At 40.2% G+C, this 19,346-nt stretch overlaps 1 protein-coding gene across 1 annotated transcript in view; it reads right to left on the bottom strand.

Moving 5' to 3' along the window:
• Nucleotides 1-18,018: 18,018 nt before the first annotated feature.
• LOC136867270 (cytochrome P450 6j1) overlaps nucleotides 18,019-19,346 on the bottom strand; it is a 91,283-nt gene continuing 89,955 nt past the window's right edge. The window contains exon 9 of the mRNA XM_067144419.2: nucleotides 18,019-18,324. Coding sequence (XP_067000520.2) covers nucleotides 18,152-18,324 — 173 coding nt within the window. The 3' untranslated portion in view covers nucleotides 18,019-18,151. The remainder of the gene's footprint in view (nucleotides 18,325-19,346) is intronic.

The following is a 19,346-nucleotide window of genomic DNA, read 5'->3' as shown; positions in this document are numbered from 1 at the left end:
ATGTAAGTGCTCGCTAAGAGAGGATTTTTGGATATTCCGTTGCTAAGGGGGTTAAAAGGGGGGGTGAAGTTTTAAAATGAGTGCACCTATATCTCAAAACTTTAAAAGTTTACAAATGTAAAAATTGGTATTTAGAATCTTCTTTGAAAATAAGGAAACACGTATTTTTTTGTTTTCAGAAAATCCCAATAGGAGGGGTGAAAAAGGGTGAAAATGGGGGAAAACGTGTTGAATGCCTTTAATCAGGATACCGGTACTTATATCTCAGAAACTGAAGATATTACAGACCTGAAAATTGGTACTTTTGATCTCTTTTAAAAATAAAGAAACACGTATTTTTTTGTTTTTGGAAAATCTAATTAATGGGAGGGTGAAAAGGGGGTGAATTTTTAAAATTAGTGAATCTATATCTCCAAACTTTTAAAGTTTGCAGATGTAAAAATTGGTATTTAGAATCTTCATTAAAAATAAAGAAACACGTTTTTTTTTGTTTTCGGAAAATCGCAATAGGAGGTGTGAAAAGGGGTAAAAAAGGGGTTGAATGCCTTTAATGAGGCTACTTATATCTCAGAAACTGAAGATATTATAGACCTGAAAATTGGTGTTTGGGATCTCCTTTAAAAATAAAGAAACACGTATTTTTTTGTTTCTGGAAAACCCAATTAGGGGGGTAAAAAGGGGTACTATTTTAAAATGAGTGTATCTATATCTCAAAACTTTTAAAGGTTATAGGTGTAAAAATAGGTATTTAGAATCTCCATTAAAGATAAAGGAACACGTATATTTTGTTTTCGGAAAATCCTAATAGGAAGGGTGGAAAAGGTTGAAAAAGGGGTCGAATGCATTTCATGAGTCTACTTATATTTCAGAACCTGAAGATATTACAGACCTGAAAATTGGTGTTTGGGATCTCCTTTAAAAATAAATAAACACGTATTTTTTGTTTTGTGGAAAATACAATTAATGGGGGGTGAAAAGGGGGTGATTTTTTAAAATGAGTGTATCTATATCTCAAAACTTTTTAAGTTTATAGATGTAAAAATTGGTATTTAGAATCTCCTTTAAAAATAAAGAAACATGTATTCTTTTGTTTTAGGAAAATCCCAATAGGAAGGGTGTAAAAGGGTGAATAATGGGTTGAATGCCTTTCATGAGGATACTTATATTTCAGAACCTGAAGATATTACAGACCTGAAAATTGGTATTTTGGATCTACTTTAAAAGTAAAGAAACAGGTATTTTTTCGTTTTTGGAAAATCCAAATATTGGGGGGTGAAAACGGGGGTGAATTTTTTAAAATGAGTGTGTCTACATCTTAAAACTTTAAAATTTACAGATGTAAAAATTGGTGGTTAGAATCTCCTCTAAAAACAAAGGAACACGTATTTGTTTTGTTTCCAGTAAGTCCTAATAGGAGGGGTGTAAAAGGGTGAAAAATGGGTTGAATGCCTTTAATGAGGATACACATATCTCAGAAACGAAAGATATTACAGAACTGATAATTCGCATATGTGATCTCCTTTAAAAATAAAGAAACACGTATTTTTTAGTTTTTCGAAAAGCCAATTAATGGCGGTTAAACAGGAGTGACAATTTGGGGTGAATTTTTTGAAAGACTATATCTACAGAATATCTTGGAATCGTAAAATGTTACAGACGTAAAAAGTGGGTGTAAATCTCCTGTAAATGTAAAGAAATATAGGTTATTTGTTTTTGGAAACTCTACTTAAAGGGAACCCAAAAGGGGTGAAATTTTAAAATGAGAATTTTTACGGATATCTAAAAAACTTAACATGTTACAGAAGTGAAAAATGGTATTTTTATCTCTATTAAACATAAAGAAAAGTGTATTTTTAGTTTTCGGAAATACCACTTGGCTGGAGGGCGGGGGGGGGGGGTAAAAGTGACTGAAAATGGTGATGAATTCTTTTAATTAGGCTACTGATATCTCAAAAATGAAGATGTTACAGATGTGAAATTTGATATTTGCAATCTGCTTTAAAAGTAAAGAAACACGTATTCTCGGAAAATCCAATGAAGGGGGCGGGGGGGGGGGGTGAAAGAATTGAAACATTAGTTGACTTAATTGTATGAGAATACATACATCTAATACTAAAGTTGTTACAGACGTGAAAATTCGTATTTGGATCTCCTTTAAAAACAAAGAAAAAGGCGTTTTGGTGGGGAAACTATCTTGGAGGGCGGGAGTGTAAAGGAGTTGAATTCCTTTCATGAGGACACATAAATCAAAAACTGAAGAAGTTAGAGTCGTGATAATTGGTATTTAGAAAATCCTTTACTATTAAAGAAAGAAGTATTTTTTTTTTGCGGGAAAATTCATTTAGGGGGAGGAGAGATTATTGTGAAATGAAGTGAAAAAAAGAAAATTATTTTTATGTGGATACTTATATCTCAAAACTGAAGTTAATAGACGTGAACATTGGTGTTTGGAATCTCCCTTAAACATAAAGAAACAAGCATCCTTTTAATTCTTCTTCGGGGGGGGGGGGGCTGTAAATAAACTTAACGGCGGTGGGGTGTAGAAGGAGGTGAGACCAATTGATTTTACTGTTATTAATGTACTTATAAGGATCCTCCGTTGCTCAGGCGGCAGCGCGCCGGCCTCTCACAGCTGGGTTCCGTGGTTCAAATCCCGGTCACTCCATGTGGCATTCGTGCTGGACAAAACGGAGGCGGGACAGGTTTTTCTCCGGATACTCCGGTTTTCCCTGTCATCAGCCATTCCAGCAACACATAATAGTAATAATAATAATAATAATAATAATAATAATAATAATCCGGACCGTCATCAAATAGCGGACCGCGATGGAAACGGCTCCTGGACGGGTAATGACTAAGAATGCAGTCCGGTCGCGGGTTCAGTGCCGCCAAGGCACCCAGTATGACAGCACGCCGGATCTCCTGAAGGATTATATCCGTATTAAAAATATCATAGGAAAAGATGGCAAAGATTTACGGACCCAACTGACCTGGAGGAATACCTGAGCCTAACTCGGGAAGTACGAAGTCGATTGCTGGAAAGGAAGATTTAAAAATGGGAGGAAACGTGCCGTAAAATAATAGATCGGGAATTTTGGTGGATTCTCGCAGAGAACGAGTCAGATCGCGAATTTCGGCGGATTATATATCTAAAACAATAAGCATTCAATTATAAATTTCAGTATAATACCGTAGCGAAGCACGGGTATCTTGCTAGTTTTATTTATATAGATAGATATATAACTGACTGACTGACTGATTCATCATCGCCGAGTCAAAACTACTGCACATAAAGAAATAAAATTCTGGGGATATATTCATATTAAGATGTAGGTTCTCGCTAAGAGAGGATTTTTGGAAATTCTGCCGCTAAGGGGGTGAAAAGGGGGGGGGTGAAATTTTAAAATGGGTGTATCTATATCTCGAAACTTTAAAAGTTTACAGATGTAAAAATCGGTATTTAGAATCTTCTTTAAAAATAAGGAAACAGGTATTTTTGTTTTCAGAAAATCCCAATAGGATGGGGTGAAAAAGGGGTTAATGCCTTTAATCAGGATACCGGTACTTATATCTCAGAAACTGAAGATAATACATGCCTGAAAATTGGTGTTTGGGATCTCCTTTGAAATAAAGAAACACGTTTTTTTTGTTTTTGGAAAATCCAATTAATGGGAGGGTGAAAAGGGGGGTGAATTTTTAAAATGAGTGCATCTATATCTCAAAACTTTTAAAATTTACAGGTGTAAAAATTAGTATTTAGAATCTTTATTAAAAATAAAAAACATGTATTTTTTTGTTTTCGGAAAATATCAATAGGAGGGGTGAAAAGGGGTGAAAAAGTGATTGAATGCCTTTAATGAGGATACCTATATCTCAGAAACTAAAGATATTACAGACCTGAAAATTGGTGTTTGGGATCTCCTTTAAAAATAAAGAAACGCGTATTTTTTGCTTTTGGAAAATCCAATTAATGGGGGGTGAAAAGGGGGGTGAAATTTTAAAATGGGAGTATCTATATCTCAAAACTTTTAAAGTTTATAGATGTAAAAATTGGTATTTAGAAGCTCCTTTAAAAAAAAGAAACACGTATTTTTGGTTTTCGGAAAATCCCAATAGGAAGGATGGAAAAGGGTGAAAAACGGGGTTTAATGCCTTTAATGAGGCTACTTATATTTTAAAATCTTAGACCTGATAATTGGTATTTGGGATTTACTTTAAAAATAAAGAAACAGGTATTTTTTCGTTTTTGGAAAATCCAAATAATGGGGGGTGAAAAAGGGGTGAAAATGGGGCTGAATTTTTAAAATGAGTGTGTCTACATCTTAAAACTTTAAAAGTTTACAGATGTAAAATTGGTATTTAGAATCTCCTTTAAAAGTAATGGAACATGTATTTTTTTGTTTTCTGTAAATCCCAATAGGAGGGCTGTAAAAGGGTGAACAATGGGTTGAATTCCTTTAATGAGGTTACATATATCTCAGAAACTGAAGATATTATAGAACTGAAAATTTGTATATGGGATCTCCTTTAAAAATAAAGAAACACGTATTTCTTTGTTTTTGGAAAATCCTATTAATGGCGGTTAATCAGGAGTGACAAATTGGGGTGAATTTTTTGAAAGACTATATCTACAGAATATCTGAGAAACGTAAAATGTTACAGACGTAGAAAGTGGGTATTTGGAATATCCTGTAAATATAAAGAAACATAGGTGATTTGTTTTCGGAAACTCCACTTAAGGGGAACTAAAAAAGAGTGAAATTTTAAAATAAGAATTTCTACAGTATATCTAAAAAACTTAACATGTTACACAAGTGAAAATGGTACTTTTTATCTCTATTAAAAATAGAGAAACGTGTATTTTTAGTTTTACGAAATACCACACTGTGGAAGGAGGGGGTAAAAGTGACTGAAAATGGTGTTGAATTAATTAGGCTACTGATATCTCAAAAATGAAGATGTTACAGAAGTGAAATTTGATATTTGGAATCTACTTTAAAAGTAAAGAAACACGTATTCTCGGAAAATCCAATGATTTGGAGGGGGAGGGGTGAAAGGATTAAAAAATTAATTGACTTAATTGTATGAGAATACATACATCTAATAAAGATTGAAGTTGTTGCAGACGTAAAAATAGGTATTTGGATGTCCTTTAAAACAAAGGAAAACGCTTTTTTTTGGGGTGAGGAAACCATCTTGGGGGCGGGAGTGAAAAGGAGTTGAATTCCTTTCATGACGACACATAAATCAAAAACTGAAGAAGTTAGAGTCGTGATAATTGGTATTTAGAAGATCCTCTACTTTTAAAGAAATAAGTATATTTTGCTGGAAAATTCATTTGGGAGGGGGCGGGGGAGGAGTATGAAAGGAAGTGGAAGAAAATGAATTTTTTATGGGGATACTTTTATCTCAAAACTGGAAGTAATAGACGTGAACATTGGTGTTTGGAATCTCCTTTAAACATAAAGAAACACGCCTTCCTTTAATTTCTTTTTGGGGTGCTGGTCACATTGTAAACAATGACAATGGCAGCAGATGTAATTTACCGCCAAGTAGCGGTCTTGCACCTTGCTGTAGGGTCCAGAACATCTATAATAATAATAATAATAATAATAATAATAATAATAATAATAATAATAATAATAATAATAATAACGTTCTGGACCGTCGTCAAATGTGCGGACCGCGCTGGAAACGGGTCCTGGGCGGGTTTTGACTAAGAATGCATTCCGGCCGCGGGTTCAGTACCACCAAGGCACCCAAGACGACACCACGCCGGATCTCCTGAAGGATTTGATCCATATTAAAAATGCTTATAGGAAAAGATGGCAAAGATTTAAAGACCCAACTGACCGGGTGGAATACCTGGTCCTAGCCCAGGAAGTACGAAATCGATTGCTGGAAAGAAAGGTTGAAAATGGGAGGAAACTTGCCGTAATCTATTAGAAAACGATATATATCTCGAATTTGGCGGATTCTTGCAGAAAACGAGTCAGATCGCGAATTTCGGCGGATTATATATCTAAAACAATAAGCATTCAATTATAAATTTCAGTATAATACGTAGCGAAGCACGGGTATCTTGCTAGTAATTTAATAAATTTAAATGATTTAATGAATCTTAATTAATAACAAATTCTATCTCCGCGGACGAATGGTTTCTTTCACAAGTCTCTACTCGAATTCTGACTTCGATCATATTTATCGTTTGTTATCGCGCAGCTAGAAGAAAATTTACATCATTTATTTCGGTATTATATCTTGTTACATGACATTACATTTTAAGTTGAATCTAATACTATCAATTATTAATACTTGGATAACCCTAATAATTAAGTACAAAACAAAAATCTTCATAAGTAACTGGCCGTAAAAATGTTAACCAATTTCTATGTCATATTCCACCATGACATTTCCATGAAGCTTTGTGTACCCCTCACAAATAAATCAGTCACTACTACCACCACTCTATTTTGGTTAACCCTGAAATTGGCTGAATTCGCTCATTATGCTCTACCTTCGTGGTTTCAAATATACATTACGATCTCAGTTAAATAAAATATTAGTATCTAATGACGTACGCGTTACTCCCGGATGAAAATTTCAACTAGTTCTCGTACATTTAATTATCTCCGTTCTAAAGAATACAATCTCATTTTCATCATGTAACAGGCAGCACAACTCCCGTTATAAACGAGCGGCGACTCCCGATCAGCTGGCGGCATTGGAAACAAACAATCCTCCTTGACAGCACTTTGAAACGAAACATCTCTCCTATCTCATGCGTAACTGGTCTACAAGAATGTAATCTCCGACTTCGCAAGTAGAATTAAAATACGAAATTCCTGACCAAACAGATATGCACATAGATTTACTTTTACATGCCACTCAATAATTGTACACGTCACAAATTAACACTTACGTGGATTCTCTCACACTTTCCCATCCCAAACATTACACAAATGTCTTCCTCGGGCTCACCTAAAATCCTAGCATCATTTACAGGCTTCCAATCACCTGATTCGCAAATCCAATCTCAACTCATACGACAAGTCTAACTTCTTGCCTCCAACTCGACAAAAATCTCACTGACAAAAGAAATGGATTAAAATATACTTAGAATCTACGTCGCATAAATTACGCACCATACTTTAATAATGAACAACGTCTCATAACATGACCTCGTATTTTACAAAACTGGATTTTAACAAAAATGACTGACAATCTTCACTAATTTTTATTGTCAATCAGACACAGTTTAAACGGACATAGAATAGCATTCCCCTTCGTGACAAATATTCACCGATCTACATTTCTCAACACGACAGTGCGCTCACACCCGATTGAAACTGGGTAACCACTGATATCTTGCACCAATTCCACTTATCAAACAGAAAATGTTCACGTCAAATAAAACATCTTGACATCACAAAAATATAGGCAATAACTTCACGGAAATGACGATCTACTTTGAACGTGATAACACTTCGTAACCCTCACTAATAACTTTTTACAACATGTTACACGGCGCTCATAATACTTTAAAAATTTATCCAAGCAGAAAATAAAACAAATTACCTTTCGCCATATTTCTGACATTCACGAAACATATGGGTGACCAACTGCGTCATAAATACCCATTACAAATACATATAAGTTTGACATCATAAAACAAGATATAATAGGCGGTAAGATGGCATTTCACCTAGCTTAACTGCACTTCAGCTTCCATTTTAGGCCCACCAGTAACCCTCCTATATTTATTTATTCATTTTTACACTTCTGGTTTCACATTTGGATTTATTCATGTTTCCTGAAAAATAAAACATAAAAAAGAAGAAATGCCCTTCACTTGGTGTTTCCTTGATCGAACTCGACTGATGGTATTTGTTGCCCGCACACGAATTATTTCTCTTTACAACACAATATTATAAATTTGCAAATACTACTTCGGTATCTGGACCGTCTTTTTATCAGATTACTTCTGCAATGAATAACTATCTCCACTTGGAGTCAAGACCCCGGCGACATCGGCCAAATCTATGTTTGTTGGATTTAGTCTACTTCTTGACGATCGATTTACTGAATAGTTCAACCCTCTCTCTCAAGCTTCAATGATAACAAATGCAGCGGTTTCAAGATGGCGTGCTTTCTTATTTTTATAGACCCTATCCCCTCTCACACGCAGTTTTCCTTTGCCGCCAAGAAAATTTGCGAAATTTTCCGACTTCGTGGAAATGTATTTTAAAGAGTTTTTGCTATAACCAAGTACTTGCTAACTTGCTAGCGACAGTGTTCATGAACATTTAAAATTTATTCTTACCAAATTAACTGCTTAAATGACCTCATTTGATAGGCACTATTTTCTGACGACTGGGCGTGGGTAAAATAGACACGCGCGTCTATCATGACATATTTACGGAATTGGCTTAGCAGTCCCAAATCCGTCTTACTAAATACCAATTGTCTTATATATAATTACAGGACCCTCATTATACTGCGTTCACTGCTAATTCTTTCATTTAAATATACTTATTCAACCTAAACTTTCTTCTGTATCCATCCTCCTTCGACACTTGCGGATGACGTCACATCTCATAGCGTGGGAAGGAAGGTACCCACCTCCTTGCCACGTGTCGCCTCTGTGATGTAAAAATATGTTCGAGCCTCTCATTACAATTGACATGGTGTGACTTCCCCTCTCGGAGAACAATCATCGAACGAGAAATGCAACCAAGCAAGCTAAGGGCGCCAATCTTTAAGTTGAGGACTTAAAGATAAAAAATTATAATCAAGCTTGGACGGACTCTTATCACAGGGGTGGGGTGATAGTACACTAATCATTAAGCAGGAAAATTAGAAATCAAAAGGCTAATTAAGGCAGATTGATTAAAGTGAACTAGAAAAATACTATTTATTATATTTAATATAAATGACGACGGTTTAACGAGAACTGAATTTAAAATAGAAAATGAATTTAACAAAAAATTGAATGACTCTACTTCGCGAAAACTTTCAATATCTTTAACTCGCTTGCTCACCATGTAGTCTTGTTCTGCTGGTCCTTGGAAAGCTTCCATCCTTGTAGCGGGAACATCACCGGTCGTCTTTGAGATCTCTTCATCTGCAGCTAAGTACCATTCCTACCTTGCAAATTGCACCCACCACTAATTGGAAGATGACTTCAAAACTAACACTCCCTATTATGTTTTATCCCATATATTGGAGATAAGCCCTAAGTCATAGTTAGAAGAACCACCTTGGGTTATATGGAGAGGATACTCAATTAAGAATCCTTCCGACTTTACTGAAAATGTGCTCTGAAGTTTCATTTCTATCTAGTTTAATACTATCTATTGACTTAGATTGGTTCACACCGGTCTTGTAGCCGTGCTGTACGTACTTCCTGATGAGAGTGGCTATACACCCCTCATTCAGAATTTCTAAGTATCGAGACGAAGAATCAAGTAGAGAATCAAGTAGAAGAATCACGTAGAATAATATCGATCAGAAGAACACATAGAAGTCTCGTAGAAGATCAGTAGAAGAATATCGATCAGAAAAATGTAGAGAGAATAAAGCCAAGAGCTCCAACACGCCCTTTTATAACCTTCTCTCGCGCTAATTACAGGTCGCTACACGTGGTCCAATCAGATGACACGTCTCTCCCCACTCCAGATATTAGAGTTGACGGGTCTTAACCAAGATATCAACTGTTCTTCTATTAGTCCTTTCACTCAGTATCCATGGCAACATGACGCTCCTTTGAAAATATAGGCGGTGTTCAGTTTGAATAATTCTGGTCGAAATACGGTAGCTTACGTTAGGACGCGTGAACACGTGCTCGCTTTTCCCAGAACTTGGTGTCTAAATTTGTCCTTCCTTCTTCCTCGGTGATGTGGCAAGATAGAGGAAATCTACTGCAAGTTAATTTTAAACGAATGTCGCAAGAATCTAAGTGAATATTAGGATATTCAGCCCTCGTTTACAAGTCGTAGTTACAAAGTAATGAAATGATAGTGAGCAAATGATTAAACATGAATTATAATACAATTACATACCAAAATAAATATCATGACGTTAAATTCCTGAATTAATTACACATAATAAAATTAACATAATTACACTGTAACGTCTGGAACGTTACAATGGGGCCTCATGTAGTAACTTTAATACTTAAAATTCTTAAGGCACAAAGGTCATGGGTTCACTACACACAATACCCGTACATGCAATATATAAAGTATAACGTTTATTCATAAGATCGATTAAAAGTCTACTTAAATTTTGCAATTACTTGTTAGTAATTGTTAATGTCGATCCTGTGTAAATTTTATTCATAAGATACACTAACAGGTTCATTTCATATTTCCAATGACGTAAAACATAGTAATTTCAACTGTTAAAGACAGGCTTTCGAACTAGTGGTACATATCATGTTTATATGGCTGCACTGTAGTAAACTGTTCTCTGACCCAGAGTTAACATTCCTCCTGAATTAACTCCGATAGTCCAGGATAGGCAAATGTGTAACAAACACGAGACACCACATTTTCAGGGCGGCTACAGCTGACACTCTACAGGTGGTGGCGCTGGCGGTTATGGTGACTATTATTTTAAGAGGAAGTACAACTGAGCAACTTTCCCTTAGTAACACTAATTAGGAATGAGAAGAGGGCCGATCCTCCGAGGAATGAAGGCATCATTAAAAGAAAAGGCAGGGCCACGAAGGGCGTGAAATATACTTCATGGTCGGATATTGACGAAAGGTGGTCGGATAGGAAGGATGAAAGTGAGGAGCCTGGCACACGTAAGTGAAATAAATACATTCCCAAGCTCAGAACTTCTGGAATCTGGGACACCGAGGGTATATTCTAACACAGGGGAAGCACTACTGAAGAAAGGCTGTACAGTACACGAGGAAGTCCACGGTGTCCCAAATGGCAGCAGAATGAGAAGAATCGACATGATCGTCTTGAAACCAGGAGCCAAGAAGGCTCATTCTCAATTCGACTACCAAATTCGAGGCCCTTGAAGAGATGAAAGGGCAGGTTATGTAGCGCATACGTATCTACGAAATAACACTGTAATATTTGTCCCAAATGGAACATAATAATTCCTTTTACACAAATGAAGTAAAAAATCCGCGGTAAATTAAGAAGTGTCGTCGTTACTAGAGAAATAGCTAGAGAAATATGTATACATACTTACGGGCTGTAGACAGGACTCCCTTATGCTGTATTCCGCTGCTCGTGCCGTCTTCTGTTTCTTTCTTGAGGTACAGGGCTACCACCGACGAATGGAAGTGCTATGTCTGAGAATTCTCATTATCTTTGTCCATATGACTAGCACGGGCAGTTCAAACAGCAAAACAGCATGATCCCCGGACCAATAAATATATTATTTTTGGTTGAAAGGAAAATAGCATTGTTGAAAGGAAAATAGCATGATCCCTGGACCAGTAAATATATCATTTAATGCATGAGTTAGGGCACAAAACGATCGAGCAACATGAAGAAAACGACAGCTCATTAATTCAAACAAGATCAGTGAGCAAAGACATCACACACGAAAGTGTTAGACAAACAAAACACACACGGAAGCGCTGCGACGTAGCAGAAAAAAATAGTTGTAAGGTAGTGAAGTATGTATCCATATAATTCTCTGCAAGTAAAATATTTCGTACTATTTCTTAATTTACCGCAGATTTTCGACTTTATTTGTGTAAAAGTAATTATTGTGTTCCATTTGGGACTAATATTACAGTGACACTTTGTAGATACGTATGCACTACGTAACCGAAAGGGAGGTGCGAGCCTACCACCCCATATTACGTGGGCAAGTACAAGTTAGGAGACACTCCGGATATACAACTCATGCTGGGTGCGAGGGGAGCATTTCCCAAACTTCTGGTAACAAGGATTAAACGCTTCGGTGTATGGATGGAAAACATTAGAGACATTCAAACAGTGAAACATTAATACAATTTTTACCCTTACCCAACTTGCCACACAGCTGTATGTAACTGATAGGTATTATTTTGATATCATTCTGTATTTATTCGTGAGTTTATAATCTACAATTGGTTGTTGCTATTGTTTTTAAGTTGCACTGATTCAGACAGGTCTTATGACGATGATGGAATAGACCAGGGCTAGGACTGAGAAGGAAGCGACCGTGGCCTTAACTCTGTAACGAGCGTGACGAGCGGGTATCTGACAATGCATTTCCTGGTGGCGCCTCTCAGCCACGTACGGATATGGAGTCCATAAGAACACTTGTCGTTGTGTCACTTTCGTACACTTATGGTTACAGGAAAATGAACCTTACATACATTGTACCTTAGGTCTGCTGCAGGAATGTATGCATAAGTGGCCGGGATATCAAAATGAGAAAGCAGCGTATAATTATCGATCGGGTATACGATTATTGTCTTGTGATGACGTAAAAAGTGGATGCATTGTTTTCAGATGGCGTAGCTCTTGGCGATGGTGGATGGGTAAGTTAAGTGGTACTTGGTGACTGTGAATGATGGGTTCAATGTGGCAGTTGATTACGGCGTCCGTAGGTCGATTTTGACCGAAATACAGTACTCTGTATTAGTAATATATGTTAGTGGTTTAAAGTCGCACTAATACATCGAACCACGGCGACGCAGGGAAGGGAAATGATTAGGACTGGGGAGGTAATGGCGGTGGTCATTAATGAGTACAGCCCCAGGATTATTATCGCTATATAACGGGAAAATATTCTACGCATAATGTTTTCATGAAAACTGTTCCAAATTGTTCTTCTTATTACTATATTTTTCATTTTCTTTCTCTCTCTTCACCTGCACCGTTTTTCTTGCCTGTCTGTGGATCAACTTATAGGATTCCAGCAAGATATAGTAGATATCTTGGATTCAGGAGGTCAAATGGACTGTATCGCGATATACAGGTACCTATCTAAAGCATTTAATAGGGTGTATCATTGGAGATTACTGGCAAAAATGAGTGCAATTGGACTAGACAGAAATGACTGAATGGATTGCTATATTTCTAGAAAATAGATCTCAGAGAATTAGAGTAGGTGAAGCTTTATCCGACTCTGTGATAATTAAGAGCGGAATTCCTCAAGGCAGTATTATTGGACCTTTATGTTTTCATATACAGTAATGAAGTGTAACTAGAGGTAAGCCTTTTTGCGGATGTTATTATTATTATTATTATTATTATTATTATTATTATTAATTTAAGCCCACGAAGGAGCGCTAATAACTAGTTCTTCCTCGATGCTCTTCTTCGTTCCTAATATCCCCTGAGCCCTGCTGATAATTTCTCCTTTCTCTCCAGTGAAAGGTGCTTCCGACTTCTAGGGACTCTAGGTGGTGGGGTCCTAGACTGTACCGTAGCAAAAAATTTGGAGCGATCCTCTATATCAATGATGTTATTCTGTACAGAGTAATAAATAAGTTACACAAGATTGTGAGCAACTGTAACATGACCACGATGATGATGTGGGATGGAAAAGTAGGCAATGGTATGACGATAAATGGGGTTAAAAGTCAGGTTGTGAGTTTCACAAATAGGAAAAGTCCTCTCAGTTTTAATTACTACGTTGATGGGGTGAAAGTTCCTTTTGGGAATAGAACCGTGAGTTTTATCTCCCCCCGCCTTAACGAACTTGATATGTGCGGCGCTCCTAGTGAGCTCATTGAAATTTATTGTAATTAATTGTGCGTGTTTCTGTCTATCTTGGCCATTGAGATGTAATAAATGCGTTCTCTCCCTGTTCCTCACTTATGGCTCCATGAGCAAGGAATTCGTTCCGTCCTGGGGTGCCCCTCCGTTCTCGCCTTTCACTTCGTATGTCGATCTTCTGCCAATGCCCCCTCGCGTGCGCTTACCCCCTCCCGGCTTCTCCGAGAGAGGGGGCGTGCTGACGTTGGTCTTGAGTTCTTCCCCCTCCCAGCGAGCCTGTGCGGCTCGCCGGGCACACATGGACGAGCTGACTGTCGTAGTGAAAGGACATACGTGCCTCTCGCTGCGCTCTCTCTCTCCTTGCCAGGCGCTCTGTACTTTTCAAGTATCTGCCAGGCACTTGTACTTATTAGTACATTTTCGAAGGAGCATTGTCTGAGCTGTAGCACTTTTCAGTGCTCGCTCTTTCTTCTGTTTCAGGATTTCTTACAGGAGGACAGGATGGAGAAGCCGACCCTACCAGTGAGACTGGTCGACCAAGACTACGAAGGAGCCTTCGACAAGATACAAGACGTGCTCAACACGATGGCAGCCCCCCGCTATGAACGCCCTGGGCTGGTGGTGTTCAACCGGTGGGGTGAGCGCGACCACGAGGGGACGCTTCGAGTATTCGACCACCTCAATGCGACGGCGGAGTCCATTGGGGAGCCACTCCTGCAGATCATCGGCCATATGGTCCCTGGCTGGGCGATCATCATCCGGCCTAATGACGCAGCTAGCTTCAAGGTCTACGAGGAGCGCACGTCCCAGCAGTTCCAGGTTGCCCGGCTACCAGGATTCAGGGAGCACCTGGACGTCTCGGGCTACCAGGAGGCAGCCTCGCAGACGGAGCCAACGACCAAGGACGACGGCGGCGCTCCCGAGCGCCGCGACGGCGCGACTCCAGTTGGAAAGCTGTACTCCACTAAGTACACGCAGACCAACAAGGCGACAACCAGGGCGAAGTGGTCGCAGACGCAGGCCTACCAGGAAGGGCCTGTTACCCGGGCGCAAACCAGGAACGCGCCCGTGATGGTGGAGAGCAGCACAGCGGTGGAGAAGGACGCCCCCTGGCGTACTGAGACTGCTGCCCAGGTCCAGCCTGCCTGCACGTCTGTCGAGTTGCAGACCTCGATGTGCGCCCCCCAGGACAGGGAACGCAGTCGAGTGTTAGCACCGACCGACGCCACCGCCGCCGCCAGCCAGGAGAAAGAAGAAGATGGCGACGCAGAGGAGCCGGCAGCTACCCCGGGGTCACCAGGCCGGGAGGAGGGCCACCAGGGCGAGGCCTCTTCCCCAGCCGAGAAGCAACCCTTGGGACCGAACGACGCCGCCGCCAGCCAGGGGAAAGAAGAAGATGGCGACGCAGCGCAGCCACCAACTACCCCGGAGTCACCAGGCCGGGAAGGGGGCCACCAGGACGAGGCCTCTTCCCCCGCCGAGAAGCAACCCCCGGGAAGAAGAAGAAGACGACGCCGCACCAGGAAGCAGAAGGCGACGCTGGCTCACCAGGAGAGGACCGCCAAGCCGCAACCCAGGACTGCTCCCAGGACAGCAGTCAACCGAGGAGCCAATCAGGAGAGGACCTCAGCGGGTAGCGGCAGTCAGGTGAGAGTGAAACGTCCCCCTCAGCAGCTCTTGCAGTGTTTACGCTGTCTGAGGTGGGGCCACCGTCAGGTCAGCTGTGGGCTCGAGGTGAGGTGCAACCGCTGTGGTGGTGATCACTACTACACGGCCTGCGCAACACTTAGAGACGCGCCGGTGTGCGCCAACTGCTCGGGGGGCCACCCGGCCTCCCATCGCAGTTGCCGTGTCTACCGGGCCATGGCGCGGGCAGAGAGGAAGGAGGCCCGGCGCCATGACCCTGCCCCTTCCAGGAGGCCCCCGCCTCGGCGGGCTTGGCCTCACTCTCCGGGATCGGAGACTGGGTACGAGGTACCCCAAGGAGGTGGAGTCGTGCGACAGGCCCTAGTGGTACTCGACGCATGGCTCCGCAGCCGGCAAGGACCGTGCTAGTCACAGCAGTGCCCAGACGGACTGATCCCCAGGTGATGGAACGGCAAGGAATTGGTTTATGTTTTGTGCATGTTACCTGTTCCTAACTAACACAACCTCTGGTCTTTTTCCAGCCCACATCCTTGCATGTGCTATCACAAGATGTCAGGTTTTACATGTAGGCTCTTTCTTCTTTCTGCCTATGTGGTTTTTCCCTGACCCTTCAATACCATACTTCAACACCATATACCTAATACAATATCGCCTGGTAGCGTGTCTGACATGGAAACAAGCAGATACTCCTTGTATCACTTCCCACTCTTCCCTGCTATCTCTTTCTTCTTCTTAGAAATAATAGCATGTCGGAGGCCATGTAGATTGAGTCGTTGGTCACGCGGGGGGAGCGGGCTTCGGGCCCCCCCCCCCCCCGATAAAAAAAAAAAAAAAAAGGCTCGCCGGGCGGTGGACAGAATTACTCGCCTGCTGCATTTGGAGCAGAGCGCTTCTCTTCATCGAACCAAGGACCGTGAGGGGGGCATGGGAGGTAAGATCTTCAGGTTTTCTATATGTTGGTAGGATGATGGAAGGAACTAGGAACTACGATACGGATATGTAAAGCCATGTATCTGGCGACTTTAGGTTGTAAACTAATAACTGTAGGCTTGGTGCCGAGGTATTATTGAGTAATGAACTTGAAGTGTTATAGCCATTAATTTCTATGTTTCTTGTATCATAGGCTATCGGTGGCCACTAGAGCCTACGTTATCGATATTAGTTTGTAATCAAGGTAGGAGCCAAGGAAAGAGCTCACGCAAATGATATGAAGGTCCCAGAATGTTCTGGGTGTTTAGTTCGAGAAGCGATGTTTTACGTTTGCTATAGTACCCGAAAGGTACGTTAACTTGACGTTCACTTTAGACGAGGTAGCTGGTGAACTGTGTATACGTAGCAGCCTAGTAGTGATATGTTTGAAGTTTGTATGGTACCAAGTCGAATAGTTATGTTCATGTTAGACCTCTAGTAAGAGGAGAGGATTACCTTTCTGTTTAGATGAATGATGGGAACGGGTCAAAACCCTCCTTTGAACCATGTTAGTTCCCAAGCGCTTCCGAATATGTTTGTTCTTAATTGTGTGTAAAATAAATGTTCTAGTCAAGCTGTTCGAAACTTTGTCTTGACATTGTACCTCTGGGTTGGTCCTTACGTTTATTAATACAGATCCCTGGCCCGCTCTCCTTTGGGTTGTCCTGTCGGTAGAGTCACAGCACAGGGATCATTGTAAGTATCTAGGTGTTAATATAAGGAAAGATCTTGATTGGGGTAATCACATAAATGGGATTGTAAATAAAGGGTACAGATCTCTGCACATGGTTATGACGGTGTTTAGGGGTTGTAGTAACGATGTAAAGGAGAGGGCATACAAGTCTCTGGTAAGGCCCCAACTAGAGTATGGTTCCAGTGCATGGGACCCTCACCAGGATTACTTGATTCAAGAACTGGAAAAAATCCAAAGAAAAGCAGCTCGATTTGTTCTCAGTGATTTTCGACAAAAGAGCAGCGTTACAAAAATGTTGCAAAGTTTGGGCTGGGAAGAACGAAGAGAAAGAAGACGAACTGCTCTACTAAGTGATATGTTTCGAGGTGTCAGCGGAGACATGGCGTGGAATGACATTAGTAGGCGAATAAGTTTGAGTGGCGTCTTTAAAAGTAGGAAAAATCACAATATGAAGATGAAGTTGGAATTCATTAAGAAAAATTGGGGCAAATATTCATTTATAGGGAGGGGAGTTAGGGACTGGAATAACTTACCCAGGAAAATGTTCAATAAATTTCCAATTTCTTTGAAATCATTTTAGAAAAGGCTAGGAAAACAACAGATAGGGAATCTGCCACCTGGGCGACTGCCCTAAATGCAGGTCAGTATTGAGGAAAACAACAGATAGGGAATCTGCCACTTGGTCGACTGCCCTAAATGCAGATCAGTATTGATTAATTGATTGACTGATCCTTGGTCGTTGATAATTGGGAAATATGAAATGTCCCCAAAAGAGGAGTGAGCAAAGTCAGATAAAAAACTATTATAAATAATGCTTTTCATTTATATGTCTGCGCCATGTTATTGTTATCAAAGTGCGTATTCTACCAATGATATTTTCATGAAAACTGTTTAAATCATTTTATCAATATTATTCATTATAATACATTCTCATTCTTCTCCTTTCTCCTCACCTATTCCCCTCTATCTTCTGGACTCTGTCCATTGGAAGTGGGCACTTCATTTGTAAAATGCTTCTGTTGCGTCTATTTAAGAATACGGCAAAATGAAGTTGGGTTATTACAAATTGGTGCATTTCAACATTATTGTTATACAGAAGTCTTATTCGTACATTGACATTCGTTACAATTCTGTACATATTCATAGGCTACATAGATTATCAATCAGTCTCTAGCTTCTGGAAGTCAAGCCAGAGGCCATCCTTTGCTGTTGCGAAGAAATGATCTGGATCTTGGACAACAGGGTCTGGAGTCTTTACAGTCCTCTTTATATCGTAATGGAGGATTATTGACGCAACCCCTACCTTGATTTGCAGCTCTGCGAATCTCCTACCTGAAACAGAAAGTTTTGGTCATACTGCGCGTAATACTGATGACATTTAAGCAAGATAAATGAGTCGGTATTTTGAAAAGTAGTGTTGCTGTTGCCCCTTGTCCTAACGGGTAGAGATTGCATGGTTACGAAGCCCATCCATAAGATGCAACGGTCCAAATGTGAATAAGGTCTGCGTTTTGGTAGTGTCTGTGCTATTTTCAGGTTATTAATATAGATTAGATGCTAGGATTTGGAATGTGATTACCGGCTCCGTGACTGAATTATCAGCCTAGTAGCATTTGGTCAACACGGCCCAGAGTTAAATGCCAGCCGGATTGCGTATTTCATATTCAGTCACGCACAACGGAACATATTACCAACCAATACAGAAATACGCAATAGTGACTACAACCCTCCACATGGGTTGGCGTCATGAAGGGCATTCAGCCATAAAACTGGACTCAATCGACATTAGCCCGGGAAATTAGTAGTAGTTTAGTCACGTGATGAATGCCGGTTATTTATTTCTCCACGATACGAATCTGACATATTCACAGCCTACAGCCTCAAAATAGCCGTCAGAGTCATGATTATGATATGTCTGAATACTGAATCTACAACTGATGGACTTTCACCTCATACGGCTCCTAATAACAACAAACAAGAGATTTTCAATGAACTATCGTAGACCCCTACTCATTATATCTGAACTGATGTCCAGACAGCCGAGTGTGAAACATTTCTTCAATATTCTGGTCGTTCCCACAGACACCAGCATATACGCACAGTATTTATGGACAGCCAACTTCAAGAATAAGACTGTAAGTTACACCACAAAGAGACCAGCACGTAAATACTTCGAGATCATGAGGAGACCTGTCAGATATCCGCCAGATACAGTTTACAGTGTGCAATCCGAGCTATGTATGGTCAAAGTGAGATCTTACAACAAGCTAGCCCATGAGTATTCTCGCTGGTGTTATAGAAGGCTCTTGGAGGAGCGGAACGTGAAAGGTTCCGGTTTCCGTAACCTCGGCTCT

This window comes from Anabrus simplex, chromosome 1 (assembly GCF_040414725.1).
Source record: "Anabrus simplex isolate iqAnaSimp1 chromosome 1, ASM4041472v1, whole genome shotgun sequence".
In the NCBI taxonomy this organism is placed as follows: domain Eukaryota; kingdom Metazoa; phylum Arthropoda; class Insecta; order Orthoptera; family Tettigoniidae; genus Anabrus; species Anabrus simplex.
The sequence above is the reverse complement of the archived record's forward strand: the minus strand, read 5'-3'. Positions and strand labels throughout refer to the sequence as shown.